At 38.6% G+C, this 19389-nt stretch overlaps 1 protein-coding gene across 3 annotated transcripts in view; it reads right to left on the bottom strand.

Moving 5' to 3' along the window:
• The window catches only part of tsnare1 (T-SNARE Domain Containing 1), a 277117-nt gene that overhangs the window by 108928 nt on the left and 148800 nt on the right, over nt 1-19389 (bottom strand). For all 3 annotated transcript variants that reach the window (XM_005948142.3, XM_005948140.3, XM_005948141.3), the window contains exons 5-8: nt 16954-17044; nt 16773-16847; nt 16548-16604; nt 11108-11257 (exon numbers count right to left, since the gene is read on the bottom strand). In XM_005948142.3, the coding sequence (XP_005948204.1) occupies nt 11108-11257; nt 16548-16604; nt 16773-16847; nt 16954-17044 (373 nt within the window). The remainder of the gene's footprint in view (nt 1-11107; nt 11258-16547; nt 16605-16772; nt 16848-16953; nt 17045-19389) is intronic.

Below are 19389 nucleotides of genomic sequence, written 5' to 3' on the forward strand. Positions count from 1 at the left end.
ATGTTATATCTGACATGTAATGTGGGAGGTTCACAGGAGCTATTCTGTATTTTGGAGTATTTACATCAATTAGCAGTTTAACATGTGCATCTAAAAAAAAAATCTGCTAAATGTAGGACAGTAAAGACTTCATCAGTGCTGTGTGTAATGTTGGTCCTCTGCTTAGAATCCTGAAAGAACAAATACAGATATATAAGAGGAAATATTCCTGGAATGACTGGGGGACAATGCAGGCACTTTTAAAGCATACTAGATTAGCATTACTACAACACGGATAATATGATTCCACAATCTAAATTACCTCAGTTTAGTAATAATTTCAGATATTTGTATTAAATAGCAACAATCCACATGTGCACTGTTCCATTGCATGTAAAATTGGAAAGAAATTGCAACACTTTGGTGCCAGATTGGATGAATTAAAAAGAGAAAGCTGCCTGTGTTTACTCTGGGGTTATATCCCCCCCCCAGATTTTTATAGCTAGTTTTATCAAGTGTGTTTGCATTTATTTGAGGAATTATACATTTGTACAAACTGCATCTGCAAGGCATGCGTAACAAACACAAGCTTGGTAGCATTAGCTTGCTAATACGTGTGTTAGCTAATGATTAAAGTCGATTTTTCAGAGGAATACCAGTCAGTCTAAATGTGTGTGGTGCAGATACTAACCCAGATACATTTTGGATCCTGTCATTTCTGGATCTGTTTAGGATCTGTTCATTACCCAGTTCATCCAGTGCAGATGCATTTTTGTTGATAGTGGCTTGTTTTGACTGTATAAGATCTGTATTGATCAAAATGGCTGGCTCGCTGTAAACCAGCCTGTTTCAGTTTAAGCATTGTTTTCAATAAATTTCACGCTCAAAAAAATGTTTTGTCTCACTCCCATTTCTTCTTGTTGCATGTTGAAGCTGAACTTGGAACCTTGTTAAGGTCCAACCATGCAAAATATGATTTTTTTTTGCCTTTTTTCAAGTGGTTTTAAACTGTTGATCAGGCTAAAATGTTGTAGCTGACCAGTATATATGGAGCTCTAGAAAAATGTCCATTTCGATGAGAGAAAATTTCAGTATTTTTATGGGATGTTAATTTTAGTAGGAGTTAAAGTTTTTATGAATTCATTTAAAACACTGTCAAAACTAATACGTTTATGTGTCTCTGCTAAAAGACCAACATTATTTGGATGACTTTATTTGGTTATGGATCTTGAGGAAAAACTATATGTTGTTTACTTGTCAAAAAATAAACTAAAGGGATCCACTCGTCTTTAAATGGAGTCTCAAATTTCACTCCAATTCTGATGTTTTGAACAAGACTAAAGGAATTTTGGCCCAACGAGTTTGTTTCTCCAGTCAGCTAAAGCTGACTTCTGAGTAAAAAGAGTTACGCCAATAAGACATAATCATCAGGTGGATTGTAAGAAGCACTGTTATGTAAAGATATTGAAGATACAAGTAGCTTAGATGAAGGACAAATAATGGATCTGGTATTTTCTGTGACACTAAAACATCCCTGCCTATCCCACTCTCACTGTCTTTGATACGTGTGCTTAATGCTGATATGAAACTCTCTTCACATCTACCACCTGAGTCTAAAGGCATTGGGCAACAGGACACAGTGTCATTGCCGCAGCAGAAAAACTGTTAAGCAGATTTACGTGCGCACCTGCTGGTGAGAAAAGGGGGGAGGAAGAGGGGAAAAAATGACCTTTTTACAACATTTAGTCCATGAGAGACGTCTCTATTTTTTTTCGCTGTGACTAAATAAACTGTTTATAAATGTAAAATCATGTCTTGTCTTTGGCAGTAGCCCAAGGACTAGACATCCCTGAACAATGTGAATGCCAGCAGCAGGACCTGAAGGTCAACAAGGACACCAAGCTGAAATATTAAAGACAGACGTTGGAGTCTGCTTAGGCTCAATCTGCTTCCCCTTGTGTGATTTTTTTATTTTTTTTTTTTTCAGAACAAAAGGATGAAGGCAACAAATGATATTCACTCCTGTCACTGTTCAAGAGCTTCTCTACACAAGCAATGGGCCTAGAATCAACAGATCTGTCCATCTGTTCACCCAACATTTTGGCTCACACCAACACTTAACATTATGGTAACTGCTGGCCAGATTGCTGTGGAAATAACTGTGAGTATGCTCAGCACCCAGAACAGTTAAAGTTACCCATCCCAAAAAGTTTCTAATGCATGATCAGCACTTATCAGTACCCCGTGTCTACACTTGATCAAATCAGCTTAAACAGAGAACAGATGATGGTAGAACTTAATACTTGTGGGCACAGAGGTTAACTTCATCATTCAGCATTCATTCATCTGACTGACTTTGGTGGAAGTGTGAGATTCCTTGAAGGTAGAGTAGAATTGTGTACTTAACTGAAAGATAAGCAAATTCAATTTCTAGTATATATACAAAAAAAATCTTTAAAGAAATCCTCTTTTTGTGTATGGTGGGCCCATTGAAAGACACCACAAAGATTGATGTGGAATTTTCTGTCGCCTTCTGACTTTGCGGACGTACATCATGAATCTGATTTCTAATGTATTTTCTTTTTTAGTGCCATGTCATTTCAACTATTTCAAGGTTTTTTGAGTTGCCAATCCTTACAACAGTCTTAACTGTATAGTCTTATTTTAAATATGTAATTGTTCAGTTATGACAGTTAATTAAAAAAAAGAGAAAATAATTGGAATTGTTAGATTTTTTTTAATGTAATGACCTACTTATTATAATTTAATTAAAATTTAATGAAATATCATATCATATCTTCTATATTATCTATCTGTATATTATTTAAAGGGCTTTTCTCATCAGTAGTTGAATCAATTTCAGCAACATGTCAGAACCAGTTGAAATATTTTAATGTGTTTTGTTGTTGTATGGCATTTTCACTGTATATCAGGAATAATACCACGGTTTATCTGCTGCGACAGTTATCGTGTTATTCTGATTCCCAATTTTACAGTAATGGAAAAATGTTAAAAGGAATTAAATGTGTGCAGTGAGACGCAAACAGATTTCATAGAGAGCAATCTTCTTTTTATCTGTTGACCCACACTAGATGATCTGCCATCATGCTAGAAACATCAGTGTATAAAGACAGGAAAATCAATGCACTTTTGATGGTGGAGGTTAATAACAGATGTTTTTGCTAATAAACCAAATTCTCTCATACACTTTCTGCGCCAACCATTAAAGTCTTGTTTGCCCGCTGAACTGATTTATCTGATTTATCTGAGGGTCTTTCCACTGTATCTGAAGTGTAACTATGTGGATGGATTGTCCTGAGGATGCATCAATAAGACAGAAACACTTTGCTGTGGACCTTTTTTTCCACTGCTTCTTCAGGTGTGGTATTCAGATTGCACTTAATTAATCAGCAGAGACAGATTCTAACCTGAGATTAAGCATAGGCTCCACAAACTCGTAATAAAACAACTAGCACAGTACATTTGATTTTTGCTTGACAGGTGAGGTTGTAAATTAGTAACCTATTCCAAATAAGTCCAGTTCCAAACTTTCAATAAGTTAAACTACATCTCAAAATTAAGAAATAGTCCAAGAAGAAGGAGATGTGGTATATCTGCCTGCCCAATTTATATGACTTTGATGGACGCACACACGTGCATAAGATGTATAGTTGTTTATCGATCATATTACATTGAGCTGAAATGAATTAAATTGACCTGATTGATATATGTAATGAGCCTGACTTGGATAAGTGGAAGAAAATGAATGGATGAATGGATATTTGTGTGTGGTCTTTATGTATTGTTCCATGATTCTGTTATAAACTACATTTATATTTTTTATATTATTATACAATTATATTGTGATGCTTTGTTTGAACTGGACTCACCTGTGACTTTTGCATCTCATCCCTGCCTTCGGTGTTGTCTGGTGTTCGCAGCATTTTTCTAAACACAAGGTCTTTGTTGTCAGATAAAGTAAAGATGATTTTTTGAAATCCTTGTTTTCTTTATTTTTATGTGTCATATGTTATGTGAATAAACATCATCTCCTGCTTGTCTTGGTTATTAATCATCCAGCTAACTAAGATTTTACTGTTATAGTTTTCGACACACTTTTTAAGGCTGCCATCCAGTTAAGGCTGATTTTCTATGAACATTTTAGGAAACCTGATGATGTTATCTTTCAGACCTTTTCAAATGACAGTTTTGCAGATTTGGATATTCCAAATCCTAGCTCTAACTTTATCTGCCATTGACCTGGTTGATATTAAGGAATTAAAAGTACGGGAGCCATTAATGGACTTGGAGAGCAAAGCTGACAGGAAGACTTCTGTAGCTTCTAGTCAGTGCATCAGGATCACAGCTGCAGCCAGGAGGCCTCAGCAGAGCGCGCATATATGGCACATTGAGTCTCTGAGGAGTACAAAATTAACCTCAGAACCACAAACCTTTCCCAGAGAGAGAGAGAAAGAGAGAGGCTGATAACGATGACAGACATGGCTCCTCTGGGAGTAAAGCCATTTAAAAAAAAAGTGGCATGTTGGGACTCACAGCAAACACTACTGATTTAGTGGTATGGAAGGATGTTCGGGTAGAATGTTTGGACTGAAAGGATAGAGGCGAGAAGGGTGGTGTGGAGGTGAAAAAACACATTGTCAGATGCTATCGCTTTTCCCAAAGAAACAGCGTCAAGCCCCTCAGCACCTGCCTAAGTGCTGACGATGACATTTATCCATGCTGCTATAACTAAAGCGAGGACCAGACGACCCTGTCTGAACACCAATCATCTGCCTGGCCCATCTCTGCTGCAGTGCTGAAATGAAGCTGTCATTCGTGCGGCAGCTCTTTCACTGTGTGTCACTCTGCAGAGAGAGATTGATGTGCCTGCTTTTTTTTGTTCGTATTCAGGCTTCAGCTCCTGCGGTTGGATTAGCTGATTTGAAACATTGATGAAGTTCAAACAGCTCTGACTGGGCACAGAGATACATCTTCATTATACCGCAAAGTGCTCCTAAAACATTATCATTATTCTTCAAACTGCTGGACGGCAAGCTGCCATCTGATGCTGGACTGTCACATAAAGGCTTGTGAATTTAAAAGCTGACTGCTGCGGCATGTGCCGGGCTTCTATCTTCTATCATTCAGCCATATGCTTCTGAGATGGCTCGTGAAGTTTTACAATATGTCTTCAAAAGTTTCAACAGCAGATTGTGTACAACCAGAGAGGACTGTTCAGTAAGCCCCTCACATCAGGATTCTTGTCGAAAAATACAAATCACAACTGGTGTAGTGAGTGTTTAGTATTACTTAGTGCATTGTTTTCTTCTGCAATAATTCTCTAGTGTGGGAAGCGTATGTAATGTGATTCATGGAAATCATGCAGAGGTGGCTGGGTGGATGGCGGTAGCACAACATTCAGGATGGAAATTGACAAGAATTTAGCGATTCCGATTCTGTTATTGATATTACGTATTAATTCTCATTGGGTTCTCACTGGCTCTGCTTCAATAATCACCACCATTGCTTAAGCATGCTGTAGGTATCCCCCACCCCCTTTTAATAATAATAACAATGGATTGCATTTATATAGCGCTTTTCGGGGCCCTCAAAGCGCTGTACAATTCCACTATTCATTCACTCTCACATTCACACACTGGTGGAGGCAGCTACAGTTGTAGCCACAGCTGCCCTGGGGCAGACTGATTGAAGAGAGGCTGCCATATCGCGCCTCACCAGTAGGCACTAGGTGATGTGTCTTGCCCAAGGACACAACGACCGAGACTGTCCGAGCCGGGGCTCGAGCCGGCAACCTTCTGGTTACAAGACGAACTGCCAACTCTTTGAGCCACGATCGCCCCATCCATTCAAGCTATGATCAGTGTTGTACTCATTACACAAAGAAATAGAGTATTACACATATTACAAAGAAAAGGTTACTTAAAAGTAATGCCATACGTTACTTACTTACTTGCCAGGGAAAGCAATTCTTTACGCTACTCGTTACGTTACATACGAAACATATTGTCTCATAACTACCACTCCCAGACACCAACAGAAAACCCTATCCTAATGACAACACACATGTGATCTTTCTCTTAGTATTTAAGTACGAACACAAAGCTGACAGCACAAGGCAAAGATGAAAACCAACACAGAGACTTCAAAGCGATCATCACAGTGGTTCTACTTTAGAAATGAAGGCTGCAGCCTGACTGCTGACAGCCTGACTGTTCATCGCTGCCTTTTTTACCTGTTGATGATCAGACTGGGTCAGCATTGACTCAGCTTTACCATCTCACTCTTGTAAAAATCAAAAAAGTTAAAGTACTGTCCATATCCCTAGTGCAGACCATATCACTGTTTTACTCTTCTGACACATGACCTGAAACCAGCTGATGGTAATGCAAGTTCAAGTGGAGCCAATAAGGCATGGCGACTAACAATTCCAGGGCATCAAACTGCTGGGAACCGGTTCTCAACAAGAACCAGTCCTTGATTCCCATTTCTATTCAGGACCAGAAAGCAACATCATAAGTCTTAGTGTGGTTAAGTTAAGACGAACATTGAACTGTGGTTGCTAAATATCACCACCTATCAAATTTAGGATTAGGATTTAGGTTTGGTTGCTATCCATCCCTTTTTTAGGCTCTCACCTGTTTGGAATATCTAAATAGAAAAGCTTTTAAGAAAAGAACAAAGAAAAAAATTCTGAATTCACAAGAGTTTATTTGAAATGTACAATCTAGTTCAGGGGTGCCCAATCCCGGTCCTCGACAGCTACCGTCCTGTAGCTTTTAGATGCATCCTTGTTCCCACACACCCGAATCAAATGAATGGCTTGTTATCAGGCCTTTGCCAACCACGATGGCATGCTGAAGAGGTAATCAAACCATTTGATTCCGCTGTGTTGGAGTAGGGATGCATCTAAAAGCTGCAGGATAGTAGCTCTCGAGGACTGGGATTGGGCAGCCCTGATCTAGTTTCTGAGAATCTGAATATTTAACTAAAATAATACCCAACACTTCTTTCAGCTGTATATGGATTAGGCCAGTGGTTCCCAAACTTTTTTCTGTGTAATAATATTTGTTATGCCTCCAGAAATGTGTTCTTATGTGTTCTTTTTATCTCGTTATTGCAGCTTAGAGCGACTTGTGTATTTTCGTAACCATGACAACATGAGAGCAGTTGCACGCTGGGAGTCAGGAAGTAAATTTACCGTGTGGCTCTGGATATTGGTGTGTGGGCTCACGCAGTCGCCAGCTCCACCGTTACAGGTTTAATCCTTTTCCCTCCGCTAAGGCATAGTCTGTGAGTATAATTCATTTTGTACAATTAAGCGGTGAAGCGTTTTGAACTGTTGTCTGTTATTCGGTTGGCTTTATTGTGTCTCATATAAGCTGTGCGGCTAGGCTGTCAAGCTGTAATAACTAGCCAGATGCTTTGAGCTTATTGCATCTATAATACATTTCATATATTTCATTGTATTGTGTTTACAGTTTCACAAAAGTGCCCAGTAAAAACTCCTGGAGTTCAACCGTCTGTGTCCTGGAGATTTTTTTGGGAGTTTTTAAGCTGAATGGAAACTTAGCCCATTACAATATTCAACATTGCTATCAATACATTTTTCAAAAAATGCCTCTCTGTGCAAAATGGGTTTAAAAACATAAACAGCTGTAGGATCCTGTTTGTCTGTGATTTGAACCAGGGGAACAAATCGTGGCAGGATCAGCCTGATATTATTTGTATCCTGCTGTAACTTTACTGTATAAAGAGCAAATCTCCAAAATGTCAGGAGCAGTTAGTCATTACAACAAGTGTTTGTGAACTAAAAATCAAAAATATGGGATCCTGTTTGTCCATGATTTGAAGAGCCCAGCGCTGCTCCTGACGCAGAGATGACCAATCCTGCAGGGAGACCTACCTCGGCACTTGTGCAGGTGAAGCCAAAGGGAAGATTTGCTTCACCAGATTTTCTCGTCTTTGGCTTAGAATGAAGTTGGTTTGGAAACATATTCAGCGACGCTTCATCTCCTGCTTTGGGTTTCTGTGGGCGCCCCGTGCTAGCAGTGTCCAAGCGTTTTGTTTTCTTCTTTTTCATACCGCGCCCCCCCTGCCATGGCTCTGTGCCCACACTTTGTGTGTGTGTGGGGGGGGGGGCACACATTGGGAAGGTCTGGATTAGGCATGGATTTGTCTCCCAAAACATCCGGTCGATGTTAAGTGGTTACAGTGGTCAATCATCCAAATAGTGAGGCTTTGTATATATTAACACAGTGTAGCAGTTGAACATACTATTAGGCTAGCGACTAGAATACAGTAAAAATACCAAGAATACCTGTTCAATCAAAATTAACTTCACTTTGATGTGCTGAAAAACTGCAGTGATTTCCCTGTCTCCCGTATTAGGCTTTGGGATGGTAACCCTTTAATGTTTAAAGAATCTGTTTCCTCTACAGACGACATCTCAGTGGGATTGAAGAGGTCCTCAAAGAATTCCTTGTAACGCTTGACTATATCCTCAGTTGAAATCAGCAGCATTCCTCCTGCACTATACATGTTGTACGTGGCCTGCAGGTACCCCTCAGCTGCCTCCCACAGTCTATCGAGTGGCACTCAGCTGTTTCACGGGCAGCATTAGGGGAGGAGTCAGAGAGAAACTCAGAGTTTGTTGAAGAAAACCTGCCAGTGAGCAGGTTTAGTTCACAGTCTGTTACCATGGTAACTGACTCAGAGTGGAAGTTCACTTGCGTTTTTGAACAGAAAACCAGATTTGTGAGGTGCTTCCTGGATTAGGGCCATTGTCTGTTGCTATCATTTTCAATCTCTTTGTTAATTTTCAAGTCTTTTTTAACGATAGTCTTAGCCTGATTGCTTTAACCTGGGTTCCACCAAGAAGGCGCCTAAAACCACAGTGGGCACCACCCTGTATAACCTACTTATCGACATAGTTTGAGATGCCAAACATAGCAGTGGCATTTGGCAGCTAACAAGGATGATATTTGCCCTAATTTTGAAGAGCATGTTCTGAGTCCCTATACCTTTTTGAAAATGCGCTGAACACTCAACCTGAGGCTTTTACCATGACGTGAGTTCAACATAGCCAGTGTGTCATTCTGTTATCTAGTTTCACTTAACCTAATACTGGCAATCAGGATAAGCACCCAAATGAAAGGGCATCTTCCCAATTATTGATAAGGGTGTTGGCAACAGAGTGGCTGACTTTTTTTAGCTGAGAAGCATTATGATTCCATACACATTTTACCTAGGTAAGGGAACAAACAAGGCTATAAGCACCTTAGTAATTGGGCAGCATTCAATATCCTGCAGCAGCATGGGGGTACTGTGACAAAATACTAATAAGCTTTTGGAGGTGGGAGACGAAGACGAAGCCTGTTTGAGTTTCTAGTTACTAACTTGGCATGTGTTGGCCTCCTGGGAGGCAGTATTTGAAGAAAACAAATGCCTAATTTGTTTTTCTTCATCGTTTTTTTTTAGAGTGTTTTCTTCAGCTGTGGTATTTCAGGTATGTGGTTGTTTTAAAAGTAAATGGCCAGCATATTTTATTTTTACTGCATATAACTTCAGCACACGGAAATGAGTTGTCATTGCGGTGCAAGAAGTTTAGTAATCCTAGGAGTATAAGTAAAGAGGCTTACTATTAGTTTCATACGTTCCTGGACACTTTTTACCTCTGATTTAAAATCCACTCTGGTAGTGTGCAAACAGCTAAGATATGATTGATGTGATTGCAGACTTTCAGGTTTAATTCAGTGGGTTTAACAAAACTTTTCAATTACAGTCATTTCAATACACTGTACCCCATTTTCAGAGGCTCAAACTGTATGTATAAACAATTTTATATACATGGATTATTTTTAATAGCAGCATGAAAATTATTTGAAGATAAAAAAACATGGAATACTTAAATTCTGTGTTTCCTCCCTTCAGTTGCTGCGTATTTGTGGTTCTCTCTGCCTTCAGTTTGTTCTTCAATTGAGAAGGTAAAATTAATGTTTTGGAATTGGATCAAGTTTTGTTCAGATACCTGTTTCCATTTCATCACGGACGTGGGTAGTCTGGCATTTGGTGGATAATCTTGACCACGGAAAGTGAAAGGACTATTACTGGACACTACAGTGACTCATTATTGCTTCTATTATATTGGCAATTACTTTCATTTTTTTAAATAAGGCCGAGGCACTTCCTAAAACAAGGGGAGCTCATACAACACAGGATAATGGATTTGTAAGGGACTATTTGCAGTGAGGGCATATGTGAGAATAAATCCAAATACACAGCAGTGTGTGCTGGTTGTAATGAAAGAGCATCAGTGAATCAGTGCAACAGACTGTCTCACTGATGCTCACTTTTGGACAACAGTAAAGTTCACTAGCACAGATTAATCAGATAATATCTATCAGGAAATGATACACACACTGCACACAATGCTCATTAGTAAGACTAATTTATTTTTGGTTTGGATTATTTATTTTTACAATGTATGTACACAATACCGAGAAATATGACCACACTATTTTCTTTTGACTCGAGCCAAAGCATTAGTAAGCTTATATTACACCAGTTAATTTAAAACACTCTAAATGAGCTCTGCTTTAAGAACAAATAACCTCTCCTACTACATATATTGGTTTCCTGTATTTTTCTCCACTGCTGTATAATATTTTAGAAACCTGGGGAGCTGAGTGTCAGTGCAGATCTGCTGAGCTGGGTTCTTTTTTTCTTCTTTCATAAGCTCAACAAAATGCAGAGTTTCGGTGCAACAAACAGCTCTTTACAATCAGGCAGCCTGCAAAAAGTTGCTGAAAGGTGCAATAGACGATGGCTACAGTAGTGTCCATATGTGTACATAGGACCACATCTGTGGTGATTACAAGAACAACCTATACTGACTGTGGAAACTGCGCACACCATTTTTCTTTTCTTTTTTGATGGCGTGTGGTGCAGTCATAGTTAAGTAAGGCTTCTAATCTCCAGCAGCTTCTGTGGAGCTGTTCATTGACCATCAGCTGATTGGAATTGTTCTAGTAGGTGTTTGAGTAGGAGAAATATATGAGCTCTGTGTCTGATGAATTCAGCTGAGCTGATTATATGTCACTGTTCTTACCTCAATCTGAAGCAAGGCCTCCTCTCTCTGACGGAGCACCTCCACGTCCTCCTCACTGATCTCAGACAGGAAAGCCTGACCTCCTCCCTCTGAGCCTGCTCCAAACAGTGGACCCTCCTCTATCTGCTCACTGGATGGAGTCTGAGGACTCTGTGAGAGCAAAGACATTTTCTTTTATTAGATTTAAAAGGTATAGCAGTAACAGCAAAAATTCAGACAGTGAGCAGTTACTTTGTCTGTTGCCTGGGAATATAAGTGCTCGGGTTGTTGATTAAGTAGCAGCAACTTATTATCACAGCAACTACCAGTTACTGCTGTCTTTTATCTCTCATCTTAAAATTCATGGACAATCCAACTCTGAGCTTGATGGGTTTTTTTAGTGATATGTGTCAGAATAAAATATAACAACAGCAGTGAAAATATATTTTTGACTAAGCATTTTACACATTTCAAATGTGTAATTAGCACCATTAACAAATTTTTTGCATTTCTATTATTATAATGTAATTTCAATTTATCTTGTCTTGGCTTCATTCACTTTTCGCTAAATGATCTTATTGCTTCAAAATTATTATTTCATTTGATATTTTGTAAGCAAAAATTAATTATATTTAGCTAAACATTATTACCCTCTATCGGTCCCAACCACTTTCAGCAGAAAGCTGCTCTTCTTGAACCTGGTTCGGCTTGAGGTTTCTTCCTGTTAAAAGGGAGATTTTCTTCCCACTTTCAGCAAGTGCTTGCTCATAGAGGGAAAGGAGATTGCTATGGTTTTCTCTCTATTATGGCAGTACCGTATAACAATATAAAACACATTAAAGTGATTGTTATTGTGATTTAGTGCTATATAAATATAAATGCACTGACAAATAAAATTGATTAATTAATGTTACGTTTATGTACCTATTTATTATATAACCTACTTTAAGCTAACCATTAAATCAATTTCTTTTAGCAAACCTCCAGCTGTACATTTGGCTCCCTAGTTTCCTGTTCTTAAATCAGCAGCTACAAGTGCATCAGTGCAGATTTTTTCTGTATTTTGCTCTTTGTGTACATCACAGAAACTGTATAAGCAGTGTTTTGCATCAAAGGTTTATTTAATTAAATTTTATTTTATTTATATAACGCCAAATCACAACATCAGTCGCTTCAGGGCGCTTTATATTGTAAGGCAGACCCTACACTAATACATACAGAGAAAATCTCAACAATCATACAACCCCCTATGAGCAAGCACTTTGGCAACAGTGGGAAGGAAAAACTCCCTTTTAACAGGAAGAAACCTCCCGCAGAACCAGGCTCAGGGAGGGGCGGGGCCATCTGCTGCGACTGGTTGGGGTGAGAGAAGGAAGACAGGATAAAGACATGCTGTGGAAGAGAGACAGAGATTAATAACAATGCAGAGAGGTCTATGGACTAAGGACTTTAATACTACTACAAATACTACAAATACAAATACTATGACATATATATATATGTATATGAATCACAAAAGTCTCCAATCTTCTACTATAACTTCTGTTATAGTTGCTAGTTGTCAGACTTGATCAGAGTAACAGTTGTAGCCATTTTAATGTTTTTTTTTTTCCCGATTGACCTTCTGGTTAAAAACATGAATTTGCTTTGGTACAAATTTGTTAACATTTCTGTTACGAGCATGTGGTGTAGCCATTATCAGTATATACTGTGTGTTAGTGGAGATCGTGAATGTTGAGGCTACATGTGGTACATGCACACATTTTGTTTCATGTGCAAGCAAAAGCATAAGGGAAGAGGAGAGACACGGAGAGAGGTCTGCTTACTCTTTTGCATTGCTAATGTGTTTCACCTTTGTGTGGTTGAGTGCACAGCTAATTCATGGTAGAGGGACCAGTGTGGGTCAGAGCACAGGAACTAACTCAGGCTTAGTCACAGCACTCTGTCTACTGGCCATGTTGTGACTCACCATTCCTTAGCACACTCTGGGTGTTCACTCCTCCACATACATACATACATAACACCCCAGAATATATTAGTACATTACATGGATGGAAAGGGACTCTCAAGACAATCATTCTGACACATTATTGCACAAGTTCACACACTGGTAGAAACGTTCACACAGCTCCCTGCTGTTGATTCCGGTCATCTATGATGATGTTCATTTGAAGATGTGTGTGGGAAACAGCCAATAACATCTGCATTGGTTTGAAAAGTGATTTTCTGCATGTATAAGGATGACGTTCCAAACGTCAGGGTACCTCTCATCACTTCCTGTCTACTAACGTCTTCTACTTCATGTACAGCAGAGAAGTCAGAATATTGTTGTTGTGGTTACATAAAATGATATTTGACCAGTTGATTCTTCCATAATATATGCACTGATTAGAGAGCTTCCTGCTATGCATTGAATGTAGTTTAAGTTGTGTAATGTATTATACAGTTTGCCGCCTCCATAGCCCTTTATCTCTAAAGCTTGCAGAATAATAGACCTTAGTTATAGGCCTTCAGGGAGGCATAAAACATTAATACACATGAGTCATCTCTCTGTTTGGGCAAAAAAATAAGATGGCTTTTTAGAGGGTGTGTGTAGTAACAATGGTTCTTTGCAGAATACTGTTCAACCAGTTCAAACTGCAAGTCATTCTCCTTTCAGCTTAACAGAAAAGCATGTTTGAGACCTTCAAACACCCTGGTGGATATTGAGTGAGAAAGAGAGCTGCTTCCTCTTAGCTATACGTGATACACCTACATGTCATTGTAGTTTCTCCCCAATTACCCAAACAATTTGCAGCAGTAGAAACATATTCACAACAAAAGATTTTTTTTAACTTACTTTACAAGATAATGTTCACACTAATATTACAAAATTGTACAAGTTTGTAAAATTTGAAGCTTGTACTTTTATAAAATGGAATTACAAGAAGCTAAATGCTAATGCTAGGCTATATCAGAAATGAATGTCCCAAGAACTAAGCTCCCAAAACTTTGATTCTGTTCATCTAGATGTACCGTTTTCAGTAGGAGAAATGTTTAGTTACTCATTCAAGTGTCTTACCTGGATGATTGAGCATGCAATCAATTGTACACTATACTTTATCCACTTAGTGTAAAAGATTATTTTTGCAGCTGTCTTTTTCATTCTATATTATGAGGGGTGAGGTACACCCTGAATAGGTCGCCAGCCTATCTCAGGGTCAACACTAGAATACCAGTAAAACCTAAAAAGAAACTCAAATATGTCTAGAACCCAAACAATAACATCAGCCAGCTAATTCTCTCTAAAAACTGTTGGATATATTGTCCAGAGAAAGAATGGGTCTGATTTGATGATATTTTTAGATCAAAGATAGATTTCAAAAAGAAACGTTGCTTTCCTTATTTTGAATGTTGATCCAACCATCTCCCTTGCAGTATTGAGGGTTGTACAATGAAGAAAGATTAATGGGTTAAGTGTGCTACGTCAAGCACAAAGTCAGAGTGTTTTGGGCCACAAACATTTCTCTCTTATTACCTCGCTAAATCACCATGGTAACGTATGCTGAAAACTTGACTTTTGGTTTGAAATTGGCTAAAAGATTTTCGACTGATTCTTTATTTACATGTTTTAGGTGCAGTAGAGATTTTCTCTTGTATTAATGTGTTGTTACCTTACTAATGTCACGTCCAGCTGTAAAGTGACAGCAGTGCAAACCGCATCACATTGTCACTTGAATCCACATGAACTCCACTGATGATGCAGAAAAGGTAAAAATGTTTTTAAACTTGGTTCAAAGTCTGTTTTATACTGCTGCAGTTAACAGAATACAGAACACATACCAAGAATACCTCTTCAACCAATAAAATGAATTTCACTTTGATCGGTGACAAAATAAACTGATTTCCACATCTCCTTTATCAGCGTATGGCATGGTATGCATTACTGTTTAAATGCATCCAGTTTAAGGTGTCACAGCTCTAATGTGTGGCTGTCACCTTAGAAATAACTCAGTGTTTAAATAATTAACTGGAATTTAAATATTTATTTTCTGTTCTTCGCACTAAATCCCCAAATTAATGATTTTCTGCAGCATTAAATACTTGTGTGTTTTTTTTTCAGCAATGTTGAATTTTATTTTCTTTGCTTTTCCAAGTCATGGTCACAGAGGGGCTGGAAACAAGTCCAGCTGCTGGGCCGAGAAGTAGTGTACACCCTGGTAAGTCCTTTAAGCCTGTGATGCCAGTGTGTTACATTTACTGTTATTTTTCTAATGTTCTTCATAGCTTTTTATCGCTGTTGTGCATTATGTCAGGAGTACTTATAGGCATCTTTTTAGAAGAAGAAGAAGAGTCATATGGCACGTGATCCGCACCTTTGGGCGTGAACAGAGTCTGAAGCACAAAGCCTAACTTAACCATGAAAATTGATAAACGCTGTCATGATACCTGTTACCTCTGACTGGGGTTTTAGGTTTTGTCAATCCAGTTAATGCAAATAAAGCTTGGCTGTGTTGAGCTTCCAATGTGGTATTCCCCTCATGTCAGTTAACAAGCTGAGAGCTAATAACACACATAACGCACAATAAACTACCATAAGAAACGAGAGGACATCTGACAAATATTTTATTATTAACTTCTCACATGACAGGTTTCGGCATTATTACATGTTTAACATGTTAGTAGTTTTACTTGTATGAATATTTTAATGGGCTGTTTTGATTCACCAGCCTTCACATGTGAGAAAACATTAGGAAGGATTTCTAAAACTGGCATAACTGGGGGGGGACGATCACATATTTGAAGGTTAAAACTGGTACAAATCACGGTTGAGCTCTTCGCTTTGCCCTCGTTTGTGATACGAAGTCTGAAGGGCGAACAAAGAGTTTCTGTCTGGGGAGGTTTCTTAGATAAATCTGAGCATCCAGCATCTAAAATGATTATAACAGGTCCCCTTTAAAACACCACCATTTGGGTTGAATATTTATATTTTATGCTTGGTAAGTGTTTTTACAGCAAGTGCTGAACCAAACCTGAAGCACATGCTTAAATTCACCTTGATAAATTTGCTGTTTTATTACTTGTGCACATCTCATGTACAAAGAATATTCAATACATTTAACTTCATATGGTCTGGTTTCAGTAATCAGGGATAAGGAACTGTGCACGGGCAGGCTATGAGGAGTTACTTTAATATCTTCAACACAAGCTCCCATCTCTTGGCTCTCGCTGGGCCACATGGTGAAAATAAACTGTCACCGGTGACAAAATTAGAATCAGATGAAAGAAATTTCACAGCACACAAGAGCGGGATGTGATGAATGGAGTCCACTGTATTATAACAGAGTGGAAGAGACCAGACTGAGCTTCAAAGGAGCCCTTGTGAGAATGCAGCTGAGCGGAGAAATGCCATCTCATCATCCTACTTTGTTACGAATGACAGTGAAACAAAAGGAGGATTTTTCTCTCCATATCAGCTCACCTTCTTCTTGTCTTTCTGTGCTGGAGGGAGCAGGGCCCTTGAGCGTTCCGCAATTTTCTGAAAGAGGAGCATATGAGGAGACAGGGTCAAGGACTCTCACAACAAGTAGCACAAATGTGACTTTGCATCTGTGGAACAGCATCTCTTTAGTTCTCTTTTCAGTAAAACTAAATGACCATAGCATCAATTTCAGGTGTCAAAGGAGTGCATTCAACATGCAAATACCTTCTGGAGATCCCCATATCGCTGCACAGACTCAGAGAGCTCAGTCTTTAGTCTGGTCAGTCGCAGACGGTCTTGCTGCGCAACAAAACAGAATTAGATTCAGTTAGCTCAAATGTTGTTTAATCTACTGTTTATTCTTCAAACTAATATTCAGTGAGGGAGGAAAGGGAGCATAAAATACCCGTGAAGAGCCACTGATTATATCAGAGAGCTGTTTGATGAGTTGGCTTGTGCTGGTGATGACTTTGTTGGTTTGCTGCTGAGTGGAGTGCCTGGGGAAAAAAAATGGTGTGAAAGCAAAAAGAGAGTACATTTACTAAAGACTGAGAAGATATTAGATATGCCAATACTGTATTACTATAATAATATATAACCAGAGAATTTGTGTGTGTGTCTATAAATCTATATTTGATTTTGAAAGTGCTACTACACCAATTTTATGGTTGTTAAGAAGGATTTTATTTTAAATACCTTTGCCAAATACGAATCACAACACACGTTTATCAGATAAGATTATGGTTCAGCGTATTTAGTCTCTTATAAATCAAACAGTAAATACTGAATAATATATCTTATTGCAGATACATCCTCGTCTTGGATTAGCCCAAGCTATGGATGGATGGATGCTCCTGCTGCCAGCTTTGAAAATTGTGACTTTAAATACCTAAACAATGTATTTAAAGGAAGATATTCTTGAGGCAGAAGAAAACTTGTTTTCCCCAAAAGATAAATTACAACATTATATAAAAAATAAAAGCTAACCCTTTTGACTAACTCTTCTGGGACTTTGAGCAACCTTAGCCTCAGGTATGTGTGGGTTGAGATTACATTTGACCAGTGGGGAGACTGACTATTACCAGCACTATGATAGAGGTGAAGAGTGTAAAAGCCAAATCCTCTCTGTTCTTTCATGTTTTTTCCTTTCAAGCCTCGCTGGGGTGTAAGGTTGAAAGTGCAGCCATATTCATAACTCTGCAGCACAGCCACTGGAAGGCCAGGTTAAGACAGTGATTAAATATCTAAGCTGTCAGGTCATCCTGGGCTTACACACACCCTGAACTCCCATCCTCCAAACCTGACACTATAACAGGCTGCCCCACAGAGATAGGGAGCTCCACAAACACACCTCTGTTGCAGCTACTCAAATATTGATCTACATAAAACTGGTGGAAGGACGGGTGGACAAGCAGGTTCCAGTGGACTAGCCCGGAAGGAGCATGTCACTGTCTGTTGTGAGAAAAACCAAAGTGTCGCGGGGGGACGTCTGAAAAACACAAGCTATTATCTGTGTGGAACAGGGTTAAAGACGGTTATAAAGCCTTGGAAGTTAGAAGAGGTTGAAGTTAATTTTGCTGCTTAAAATAAAAGTTTTACTGTAAAGAAATAATTAAATTGGACTGCAGCCAACTTCCCCTGACCAAAGTCGTAATACAGAAGAATTGTTTCTGTGCAGAAGTTTCATATTTATTTTTTAATCAAGATTTAAGACTTTAACCTCTTAACACCTGTCCAATCACCTGTTAACCACTTAAGGGTAAGGTGCATTTTAGTCACATGGTAAAAAAGCACAGTTTAAAGGAATTTTACATCCAGTAAAACTGGCCTTCTCTTTTCTCCTTACTTCCATGTATGCCAGACGATGAGTTTAATACTAATACAAATACTACAAATACAAATACTACGACATATACATGTATATGAATCACAAAAGTCTCCAATCTATAACTTCTGTTATAGTTGATAGTTGTCAGACTTGATCAGAGTAACAGTTGTAGCCATTTTAATGTTTTTTCAGATTGACCTTCGGGTTAAAACCATGAATTTGTTTTAACCCAGCCAGAATTCTGGCTCCCGCAGATTGGGATTACAATTGATCAATCAAGGAATCAATTACAAATACTTCTGATTTCTCCTGATGTGTTTAAAGTATACCATAGTCAATAAGAACACCATTGGTAACACACATACGTTGTAATGAAATCTTGCAACTGCCTCAAGGTCCCCCTACTCAAGATGGCACATGTACAGGCTCATTTTAAGTTTGCCAGTGAACATCTAAACAATTCATAGAATGCCTGTGAGAAAGTGCGTTCGTCAGATGAAACCAAAATCAACTCTTTGGTATCAACTGATCAAGTGTCAAATCAGTCACCTCAAGGCTCATTATATTGTAAGCTACAATAATCCAGTAAAAAACCCAACAGTCAGAAAACGACCTGTGAGCAAGCACTTGGTAAATTGGGAATGAAAAACTAATTTTAACAGGAAGAAACCTTCAGCAGAACCAGACTCCGAGTCTGACCAGTTGGGGGTGAGGGGAGAAAGATGGGACAAAAATCAATTCACAACTTTTATGTAATGTGTTTCTTTTGGATTTTTGGTTGATATTCTTTCTCCCTCCATTTAAATGAAACGACCATAAAAGAATTACAGACTGTTCAGTTTTAAGTAACCAAACATACAAATTCACCATGGAATCAAATTATTTCCCCTCCCGTATAAAATCACAGATTTCTAAGTTTTGGTATTGATTTTTCTATATGATCAGCCATAACAGTAGGCTGCATGATTAGAATGCTTACACACACCAGACTCAGACAGAGTGCACATACACACA

The sequence above is a fragment of the Haplochromis burtoni genome, unplaced genomic scaffold, assembly GCF_018398535.1.
Source record: "Haplochromis burtoni strain Fernald_Lab_line unplaced genomic scaffold, NCSU_Asbu1 Contig_574, whole genome shotgun sequence".
Taxonomy (NCBI): domain Eukaryota; kingdom Metazoa; phylum Chordata; class Actinopteri; order Cichliformes; family Cichlidae; genus Haplochromis; species Haplochromis burtoni.